The sequence below is a fragment of the Tupaia chinensis genome, unplaced genomic scaffold, assembly GCF_000334495.1.
Source record: "Tupaia chinensis unplaced genomic scaffold, TupChi_1.0 Scaffold147123_1, whole genome shotgun sequence".
Taxonomy (NCBI): domain Eukaryota; kingdom Metazoa; phylum Chordata; class Mammalia; order Scandentia; family Tupaiidae; genus Tupaia; species Tupaia belangeri.
Genome location: NW_006206975.1, coordinates 918,352 through 929,818, shown reverse-complemented (window position 1 = coordinate 929,818; position 11,467 = coordinate 918,352). Strand labels below are relative to the sequence as shown.

Genomic DNA, 11,467 nt, shown 5'->3' with positions numbered 1-11,467 from the left:
GGAGAGGTATTTTCTTGCTTTCCCATATTTCTTGTGGTCCTGCGGTGATTTCTAGTCATCTGATAGAAAGTGTGTTTCTTCCCAAACTTGAAGTACAATCTGAGCGTCCAGGTGTGTGCAGAAAAGAAAACAGAGAGAAACAACAGCAACAAAAACAACCAAGAAACAGAGAAAAAGAGAAGGAAAAAACTAAAAAAAAAATTATTATTTTTTTAAGAAGCAAAAATTAGAAAACCACACAGCAAAATCACTAGTTCTCAGGAGCCATGAAGATGTCTTCTGAGGCCTGCTCCCTTGCCTCTCCTGGGTAGGGAAAAGGAGAGGGGATTATTAACAAGATAAAGGGAAAGGAAGGGCTGAAAGCTGAGAAAATGCTTTACCTTAAAAAATTTTAAAAAGGAAAAATTAACCAAAAAATGAGAAGACAGAGACAAGAGGTAGAGAAAGAGACAGGAGGCTTGAAAGTCTTCCTGCCACTCGAGTTTGTGGGCTGGAGGCTGAATTATCAGTGGAAAATCTTTGCTTATTCCCCTAAAATCACTAGTTCTCAGGAGCCATGAAGATGTCTTCTCGTCCAGTGTGTTTTTCAAGCCAGACTGGGATTCAAACCACAGTTGACCATGAAGCATCCAGCTCCCTATGCACTGTGCCAGTAGACTGGCCCCTCATTGGCATTTTGTCTACTGAATTTTATTCAGCTTATTGACATTAATTTAGAGAAATAAGCATTTAGTCTGAAAGGGCCTGTTTATTTTTAAATTTGCCAGTAGATGTATGCACTTATGAAAGAGACAGAAAGAGAGAGAGAAAGCACCCATTATGGTGTGTGGTCACAGTGCAATCCTTTCTCCTCCATTTCTCCCTCCTTTTGGGATTATGGGCACATGTACACATGGACCTGGTGTGCTTTTCAATCCACTATGTCTGGGGCTCAAACTACATGGTTAGCCATGTAGGATCCAGCTCTCTTAACCACCAGGCTCAGACTTGTAAGGATTTATAGCTTTTTTAAAAATATTATCACAGATACATTCTTTTAAAAGCCAAATTTGTTTTTAAAAAATTAAATCTGAGGCCAGCAGGTGGTATAGTGGTTAAGGTGCTAGACTCTCACATAGCCAAATGCAGTTTGAGTTCTGGACCTGGCAGCTTGAAACTCATGCTGAGCATAATGTGCATGTATGCCCAAAATCTCAAGAGGAGAATGGAGAAGGGGTTGGAGAGTGGCCATTCCACCTGGAGGGTAATTTCTCACTTCCTGTCTTTCTGTCTCTGTGTCTCCAGTGAGCACATGTGACCGACTATGTGGTTCTACTCTCAAAAATCACACTGGGCATTTGTGCATGTATGCCAATATCCCAGGAGGAGACTGGAGAAAAAGGAATGTTTCCTAATTTTCTCTCTCTTAGTCTTTCTCTAGTAAACAGATGCATTCCTTGGCAAATTAAAAATATGTATACCGGGATAAGCAGTTGGCGTAATGGCTATGTTGCTGGACTCCCATGTAGTCGATCATGGATCAAGACTCGGACCCTGTTGCTTAAACTCACGCTGGGTGTGTGTACGTGCATGCCCAAGAATCAATGTTTCCTAATTTTCTCTCTCTTAGTCTTTCTCTAGTAAACAGATGCATTCCTTGGCAAATTAAAAATATGTATACCGGGATAAGCAGTTGGCGTAATGGCTATGTTGCTGGACTCCCATGTAGTCGATCATGGATCAAGACTCGGACCCTGTTGCTTAAACTCACGCTGGGTGTGTGTACGTGCATGCCCAAGAATCGAGAGGAGAATAAGGAGAAGGGATTGCTGCGTGGCCATCTGCCCTGGGGAGCAATTTCTTGCTTTCTGTGTCTCTCTCTTTTTTTTTTTTTTGAGGGGTTTTTGCTATAGGGCGCGTGCGCTCGCCAGACAGAGAGAGACAAAGAGACAGAAAGTGAGAAATCATCCCCCAGAGGGGATGGCCACACCGCAATCCCTTCTCCTCTTGGGATCTTGGGCATACGTGCACACACACCCAGCGTGAGTTTAATCCACCGGGTCTGGGACTCAAACCGCAGTCGACATGGGAGTTCAGCGACATAGCCATTATGCTAACTGCTGGTCCCACTTTCTGTGTCTCTTTCTGGTGAGCGCACGCACCCTAAAGCAAAAACCTCTCCAAAAACAAAATATGCATAATATATATAAAATCACATTTTCCATCAATACTAATTGAATCTCAGAAAACTGGCAATCTAAGGATGTAGAACAACTGGAATTATAGTACATTGAGAATGCAAAATGGTACAGTCACTTTGGAAACAGTTTGACATTTTTTTTGAGAGATTTTTGCTATAGGTCATGTGTGCTCACCTGACAGTCAGTCAGAAAGCAAGAAATCGCACCACAATCTCTTCTCCTTCATTCTCCTCTCAAGACTTTGAGCACACACACACACACATACCCAGCATGAGTTTTAAACCACTGGGTCCAAGACTTGAGCCGCAGGTGACTACTTAAGAGTCCAGCAACATAACCATTATGCCATCTGCTGGACCTGTGACAGTTTCTTATACAACTGCACAGTTACCCACCAAATCAAAAGAAAAAAGGATTTCATGTAACACAGTATCAGAAAGTAAAAGAAGAGCTAATTCTGTGACCTGGTAGTTTAGTCCGCCAGATCCCATGTGACTAACTTCATAGTTTGAATCCCAGACCTGGCAGCTTAAAAAATATGCTGGGTACTTGTGTATGTGTACCCAAAATCCTCAAAGGAGAGGAAAACGGTGAAGAAGGAATTGTGATGTGACCACTTCTCATAGGAGGTAGTTTCTCCTTTTTCTCTGTTTCTCTGTCTCTCTCTGGCAACTGCACATACTCTCCAGTCAAAAACAAAGCAGAAGGAACGCACTGTCTGCACAAATGAATGACAGCTAAGTCCACAGCCTTTTGTGATAGGTTCTCTTAGCATCAATATCACTAATACTGTGCTCTGTAACAGAATCACCAATATTGTGATCAGTGACACTACTTAATAATGTTGTGATCTAATAGGTGTTTATCCAAGACAGAAACATATGCCAACTCAGAAATTAGTTGGTACACAGATAATTAGCTTTATTCATAATTGCCAAAATTTGAAACAAACCCCCATTTAGTAAATACATATATAAACTGGTACATCTGTACAGTGACATACTAAGGAAAAAAGGAACAAACTGCTCATATGTGCAACAGTGTATTAATAGATGAATCTCAACTGTGTTACACTTAGTGGAAGAAGCCAGGCTCAAAAGATTATGTATTATTTTACTTATATGATATTCTGGAAAAGGCAAAACTAAAGGAATATAAATCAAATCCATATTTACCAAAAAATTGTGGTAAAACTAGTCAGTCACCTTGGTCAGGAGACTACCATGTGCCTATCTAGAAGCCTCAGGTAAGATCCTATCTTAATCACATGGATTGAGCTGGGAAGAGATAGTTGGTTTCCCTAAGGAATACTGAATGCTATTCTCAGAAGAGACAAGCAAAAGCAATAGATGTTCACTGCTCTCATGCCAAAGCAGGAGGAGACAGAGCACTCACTACTTTCTTTCCAAACCAGAGACACTGTCCATAAGCAACTAACTAGGAGTTCTGATAGGGCTTCCTAAGTAAAATTAAACAATGTCTTTTAGATTCTCCTGTATGACATGCTCATTTTAGTCTGTAAGTTGTTTTATATGGTAGAGTTCCAATTGGAATAGTAAAGTGTACCTGTTTTTTGTTTACCTGCTGTACAGGTTATAATTAAGGATAATAGTCTAGTGCTGACACCATCACATGTCAAAGCCTACATGTTGATGACTCTTCAAGGGTTAGAATATTTACATCAACACTGGATCCTGCATAGGGTAAGATTTTTCATATTGATTCTTTTTTAAAGAATTATTTTATTGAACTTTATTTTATTTACTTATTTAACTTGACCAAATGGACGAGGAGGGGGAATGAGAAAGCAAGCCTCCAGGTCCAGGACTCGAACCACAATGTGGAGTCCAGCACCCTTAACCACCATGCCACCTGCCTGCCCCATACTGATTCTTTATGACAGTCAAGTTTTATATGGCCAGTTTACCACATGGTGGTCTGAATATGTAAATTGTTGAACAAAATAAAGATGCATCTGGACTGTTTTAACCCATTTTCTTCTATGTGGTTTCCTTCAGTTGTTCCAAATTACTGTGTAAAATTTAGAACTGGAGGATATTCAGTCTTACGTTGCTGAGTGATCTAAGACTATATTTTTATTCAAAATCAGCAGTTTGTAACTGACAGGGTATTAGAATCTATGTCTTTGAGCTTTAGGTTCAGTGTTTGTGCTAATCTGTTGTTATGGGAAAAAAATACATCAAGAGTTTAGATTAATTTAAGCAATGCTGAAGTAACTTTAGAAAAGTAGTGTTTTTGGTTGCTCTGAAAGTTGATGGAATTATGAAATATAATTTACAAATAAATTATTTTTAGGGATATTCAGCAGTTAGAAAAAGGGTGATAATTTAGGCAAGTGTTCTTAGGTAACAGGGCTGATAATTTAGATAGCTGTTCTTAGGTATCATGTTTAGATAAATAGCTAAGAATTTATAACTTAGAATTAGTAATTCTCATATATTAAATTTGGAATCTTATCTGTTATTGCTGAAATTTTATATATGTATATATACATAATACATTGTATATTTATGTATATATGCATACATAAAATATATTTATATATTATATACATTTTATATTTATGTTTGTATTTATATATAAATTATATACATGTGTATGTGTGGTCGCCAGAGAGACAGACAGAGAAAGAGAAGTGAGAAAACACTCCTCATAGGGGACCATCACACCAGCATCTTTATTTGTCCATTTTTTTTTTTTTTCAGGATTTTGGGTGTTTATGCACACACACGAACCTGGCATGTTTTATAAGCCTGTGGGTACCAGAATCAGCCACACAATGGGCCCTATGGGATCCAACTGCCTTAACAATTTGCCGCCTGCTGGCCCACTAATACATCTCTGTCACACAAGTTTTTTGTTTTTGTTTGTTTGTTTTTAACTACAGAGGGGAAAAGAAGAATGGAAATAGGCATTCTTTTGATAGAGTCTTGCAGTGCTGTGTCCACTGTGTTCATGTTGGCCCAGGAACTGAACCTGTGTGCCACCACCACTGGTCCTAGCTTAAATTCTGAAGAATATGTTTCTCATTCTTCTTAAATATGTAATCTTTTACTTACTGAAGTTCATGTTTATTATTAGATTAATAGTAGTCACTATTTATTGGGTGTTAACTAGTAGCCCATCATTAGAAAAGACTAAATTTAATCCTCACAGCAACACCATGAAGCAGTCAAGGTGAGACTCATTGAACTTTATTACCTTATCCAGGTTCTCACTAAATAACTAATCTTACTTTGCTTTGATAGGATTTTCCGTCATTGGAAAAAATACTGGTTTAAATTTTGAATGTTACTTTGTTATTGCTAAGTTTGAAAATAAGCCATGGGCCAGCTGGTTAAGGTGACTATGACTGTCCCATATGACTGACTACATGGTTTGAGTCTCTGACCCAATGGCTTGAGAATCATACTGTGAGCATGTGTATACATCTCCGAATCTCTAGAGGAGAATGGAGAAGGGATTGTGGCTTGACCATTCCCTAGGAGGAATGCTTTTTCACTTTCCCTTTCTCTCTGTTTCTCTGTGGCAAGCTCATGTGCCTTATAGCACAAGGGGGAAAAAAAGAGCTAACTATATGTAGCACCATGGTATTTCCTCCACATTGCTTATTTATTTGTTTAAAACCTCCATGATAACAGGATTTGAAACCAAACAACTTGTTGCTTGATGAAAATGGAGTTTTAAAACTGGCAGATTTTGGCCTGGCCAAATCATTTGGAAGCCCCAATAGAGCTTATACACATCAGGTTGTAACCAGGTAAGAATCCCTTAAATAATAGAAAGCTTGTTATGTGGGATATTCACAAGTCCACATCAACTGTCTTCTCTGAAATATCTTGGCAGAGTTCAGTAATCTTTATTTCTTAAAAATACAGCCCTTGGGGCCAGATGGTAGCACAGTGGTAATGCTCCTATCTGCAAGGCCACATTGGGTGGTTCCCAGTTCATATCTTGGGCCTGCCTGCATGAAGCTGGAGCAGATTACAACATAAGAACCTGTGGTTGGGGGTACGTGTCTTTCTTGTTTCTCTCGTGGGAAAAAAGAAATGAGTAAACATAAGAAATGCAGCTCTTTTAAGTTAGGTATATATATATATTTTTTTAATTATTTATTCATATATATATATATATACTTTTTTTTCTTTTGAGAGGTTTTTGCTATAGGGTGCGTACGCTTGCCAGAAAGATAGAGACAGAGACAGAAAGCAAGAAGTCATGCCCCAAGGGGGATGGCCATGCCACAGTCCCTTCTCCATTCTCCTCTCAGAATTTTGGGCATGTACACACATGTGCCTGGCGTGAGTTTAAGCCACTGGGTCCGGGACTCAAACAGCGGTCAACTACATGGGAGTCCAGAGGCATAGCTATTATGCCAACTGCTGGTCCCAGTTATGTATATTTTAAACTATAATGAAAAACGCTCAGTTTTTCTTTCAAGCAGAGCCAAATAATCAATCCTCATTTGGTAACTTTGAGGAATAATTTAAACTTTTATATTTTAGTTAGAAAAGCTAGAATACCGATGGTTCTTCTACCTAATCACCTAATTTATTGGGCCTATGTTTGTTACATTGGCCAGTATATTCAGAATAGCATATTCTTCTATGTGAATGAAAATTTTCCAAATAAGCAGTGTATTTATTTTTGAATATTTCATATTCTTAGCAGTTATGTTTTCTATGTATACTTTTCATGTATAAAAACAGAAAATCACATTAAATAGATAGAGACAATAGATTTTATAATTCTCTTAAGGATGGCATTTTTTGTTTTAGTTTTGAGCACTTTTATTTTTGAAGATTTTTTTTTAATATTTTATATTTTTATATTTATAGATTTTTTGCTATAGGGTGCATGCATTCAGTAGAAATACGAGAGAGAAAGTGAGAAATCACCCCTGAGAGGGAATGGCCACACTGCAGTCCCTTAATTCCTTCTTTACTCTCCTTGGATCCTGGACGTGCATGCACATGCTCCCGGTGTAAATTTCTTTTTTTTTCTTTTAAGATTTATTTAATTTTTTTATATCACTGTTATTATTATTATTTTAAATTTGCTATAAGGCACGCATGCTCACCAGAGAAAGGGAGAGCAAGAGTAAGAGCAAGAAAGTGAGAAAGCAAGCCACCAGTTCTAGGACTCGAACCTCAGTCAGCCATGTGGGAGTCTGGTATCTTAACCACCACATCACCTGCTGTCCCCCCACTCCCATTTGTTTCAAGCTGCTGAGTCTGGGACTCCAATCATGGTGAGCCACCTGTGAGTCAGCACCTTAAACACTATACCACCTACTGGCCTTAAGTTTCCAGAACTTTTAAGGGTCTGTAAAGATGGTCAGATTTTTTGTTTTAAATTATTTTGTCGCTTTTTTCCATATACATCCTATTGAGTGTTAATCACTGAGCCCTGAGTAAGACTTAGGGGATGTGAGTGGTTGTTCACGTAATTGCTAGAACAATTGAGCCCATCATTCAGGAATTCTTAAAAACAGGGACCCACATAAAAGAGCTTTATATTTTGGTGATTGCTTATCTACCAGCTTCTCTTGTTTTTTCTTCCTGCAAATCACTTGCTGGTAATAGATGAGGACTTTGGGGCCAGCCAGTAGCATGCATGGTGCTTAAGGCAGCTGGATCTGACTTAAGTTTGAATTCTGCTCCCAGTGGCTTGAGAAACACACCAGATACATGTGTGCACACCCAGAGATCCCAAAAGAAGAGAGAAATGGAAGAGAAGGGATTGTAACCTTATCATTTTACTTGGGGAGATGCTTTTTTTTTTTTTTTTTTTTTTTTGGGGGGGGAGGTTTTGCTATAGGATGTGTGGGCTCGCTAGAAAGACAGAGAGAGACAGAAAGTGAGAAATCACCCCCCAGGGCGGATGGCCACGCTGCAATCCCTTCTCCATTCTCCTCTCGGGATCTTGGGCATGCATGCACACACACCCAGCGTGAGTTTAAGCCACCAGATCTAGGACACGAACCGCGGTCAACTACATGGGAGTACAGCGACATAACCATTAAGCTAACTGCTGGTCCCAGGGGAGGTGCTTTCTTTACCCTCCCCTAGTGCACACATCTTCTGACAAATTTTAAAAAAATAATAATTTGAGAATCAACAATGGATTCAGCAGTATGAACATCTTTAGTAACCTTGACAAGACCAGTTTTGGTAGTGGTGGAGATGAAAGCCTGATTAAGAAGGTGTTAAAGGACCAGCAGATGACATAATGGCTACATTGCTGGACTTCCACATAGTTGACCATGGTTTAAGTCCTGGGGATGGTGACTTGAACCTCATGCTGGGCACATATACATACATGCCCAAAATCCTAAGGGGAGAATGGATTGCTGCATGGCCATCCCCCCCGGACTGTGTGTGATATCTCACTTTCTCTCTTTCTCTGTCTGGCAAGTGCACATGCCCTGTAGCAAAAAATCTCTTTTTAAAAAAAGGGGAGGGGGGCTGGCAGGTGGTGTGGTGTTAAGGTATTGAACTCCCACATGGCCAACCATGGTTCAAGCCTCGGACCTGGAGGCGTACTCTTTCACTTTCTCTCTTTTTTCTTCTGTCAAATTAAATAATAGTAACAGCAAATAAATATATATATTTTAAAGGAGAGCATGAGAGATGGAGAGGCTGAGAGAAGAGGAATTGGGGACAATAAGGATAGGCAACTCTTGGAACCAGCCAGAGAAATGAGGAGGTAGTTGTTGGGAAGAAGTTTAAGAGAAGCCTAAGGCTGAGAAATAATGGTATGATTGAGGGGCCAGCAGTTAGTGTAATGGCTATGTCACTGGACTCCCATGTAGCTGACCACGGTTTGAGTCCTGGACCTGGTGGCTTAAACTCACACCGGGTGCATGTGTGTGTGTGCCCAAGATCCCGAGAGGAGAGTGGAGTAGAAGGGATTGCAGCGTGGCCATCCCCCCTGGGGGATGATTTCTCACTTTCTATCTCTCTCTCTCTCTCTTTCTGGTGAGCGCACATGCCCTATAGCAAAAACCTCCCCCCCCCCAAAAAAAATAAAAGGTATGTTTGTACATTGATGGGAAAGATCTAGTAGAAAACAAAAGACTGATGAGACAGGAGGAAAGACAGGATTGCAAGAATGCTATTCTTGTATTTGGCCAAGAAATTATGGTATCTAGTGCTTAAGGAGAAAGATTATCTGTAAAAATGGGCAAAAATATTTCTTCTCAAAGAAATGCTTTAATAATTTTATTCTGAAATGGTAATAATGCTTTTTGTTCTTCAGGTGGTATCGAGCCCCTGAGTTATTGTTTGGAGCTAGGATGTATGGTGTGGGTGTGGACATGTGGGCTGTTGGCTGTATATTAGCAGAGCTGCTTCTAAGGGTAAGTCTTAAACTCATATGCATACTTCGCTACTCTTTCAGTTATGTGTTACTGTACTTTGTGTAAGAGTTATCTTCCCACCTGTATTATTGCAACAAAAAAGCATACAAACATGTCAGCCATTGTCTAGTGGGTTCATGAGCTAGATATGACATGGCCAACCATGTGGCCTGTGCAGCTTGAAAAACACTCCAGATGTGTGTGTATGCTTGCTGCCCAAAATTATGAAAGGAGGGAGGGATGAAGGAGAAAGGTGGCATGACCATATCCCGCTGGGGCAGGGAAGTGCTTTATCTCCCTTTCTCTTAGGTCTCTCTCTGGCAAGTGCGTAAGTGCGTGCGCTCTGGCAAATGTTTTAAAAAAAGAAAGCCTACAAACACAAGAGGAAAAAAATTCCACTCAAATGCAACCTTTTTCTTTTTTGATAGTTTTTTTTTCTTTTTTCTTTTCTTTCTTTCTTTTTTGTATAAGGAATGTGCGCTTGCTGGAGAGAGAGAGACAGGAAGAGAGAAATCACCCCCCAGGGGGTTGGCCTCTCCACAATCTCCTTCATTCTCCTCTTAGGATTTTGGGCAGACACGCACCCAGCATGAGTTTCAAGTCTCTAGGTCCAGGACTCAAAAACCTCAGTCAGCCATATGGGAGTCCAATGATGTAACCACTATGCCATCTGCTGGCCCCAACATTTTCAATTTTAATGTGAGATGAGAAGATCACTCATTTATAATAAGGATTTTATTATATACATAGTAGTACTTCAGAACATAAAAATTAACTTCTTATATGATAGTATCTCAATAGTATCTAAATGTGTCAGGATGTTTTATCCTCCGGTTGGGTTTTCTCTTTTGGGCTCACCACCTTAACCACCATGCCACCTGCTGACTCCCTGCTGTATAAGGTTTAAAGTTTGTGTGAGACCATCATTTTTAGTTTGGTTTAAATAAAGCAGACATGTTGATGCTAGTATTTCTTAGACTGAGACCATCTTACCATAAAATATCTCCTCATCCTCACTGGAGAAAAAGATGCTGACTTGAAAACTTCATTTTGACTGTAAAGCTTAAATCTCCAGAAAATCTAACCTTTAAAGAAATGTGAACCCAGGATTAAATAGCCTTTTTTTTTTTTTTTTTTAGAGTTTTTTGCTATAGGGTGAGTATGCTTACCAGAGAGACAGAAAGTGAGAAATCACCCCCAGGGGGGATGGCCACTCCACAATCCCTCCTCTTGGAGGAGATCTCTGGGCCTCGAACCGTAGCCGACTACATGGGAGTCCAACGACATAGCCATTACACCAACTGCTGGTCCAGTGTTAGGTGGCTTTTGTATTCCCTTTAACACAGAAAATAACTTCTATACACCAAAGAGAAAATTGTAGTAAACTAAAGACAAACTGAAACAAAAGGAACATGGGAAAATAGAAATAAGCACAGAAAAGGAAAATTCATCACTACGTTTTTCAAATCTTCAAAGACCTAAGAGATTCATTTTATAAAACAAACACCCAGTTTTTGTTTTTGTTTTTGCCAGAGGGCATGTGTACTTTCCAGAGAGAGGAGACAGAGAGGAGAGAGAGAAAGTACTTTCAGTGGGGTGTGGTCATGCTTCACTGCCTTTTCCATTTCTCCATCCTGTCAGTATTGGGCATGTACACAAATGTCCAGCATGTCTTTTAAGCTGCTGGCACCAAGATCACAAAGCCTTTTTTTTTTTTAAAGATTTTTTGACGTAAAAATTTTCTAAGAAATTGTTTAAATAAGATTGGAATATAGGTGTATTTTCTTCCCTCCCAGCCTTTGCACCTGCTGGAATAGTTTTCTTCTTGCCCATTTTCCTCTAGTTAACTCCTGTTTGTACATCACCTTCATGCCACTTTCTTTAGGAAACCTTCCCTGATGTACCT

The 11,467-nt window shown here is 39.6% G+C and overlaps 1 protein-coding gene across 4 annotated transcripts in view; it reads left to right on the top strand.

Annotated features, from left to right (window-relative positions):
- Positions 1-11,467, top strand: part of CDK7 (cyclin dependent kinase 7) — a 38,383-nt gene that overhangs the window by 11,662 nt on the left and 15,254 nt on the right. For 3 of the 4 annotated variants that reach the window (XM_027768672.1, XM_014584571.2, XM_006169524.3), the window contains 3 exons: positions 3,773-3,883; positions 5,843-5,961; positions 9,462-9,561. In XM_027768672.1, coding sequence (XP_027624473.1) covers positions 3,773-3,883; positions 5,843-5,961; positions 9,462-9,561 — 330 coding nt within the window. The remainder of the gene's footprint in view (positions 1-3,772; positions 3,884-5,842; positions 5,962-9,461; positions 9,562-11,467) is intronic. The other variant, XM_027768671.1, reaches the window with a different exon arrangement.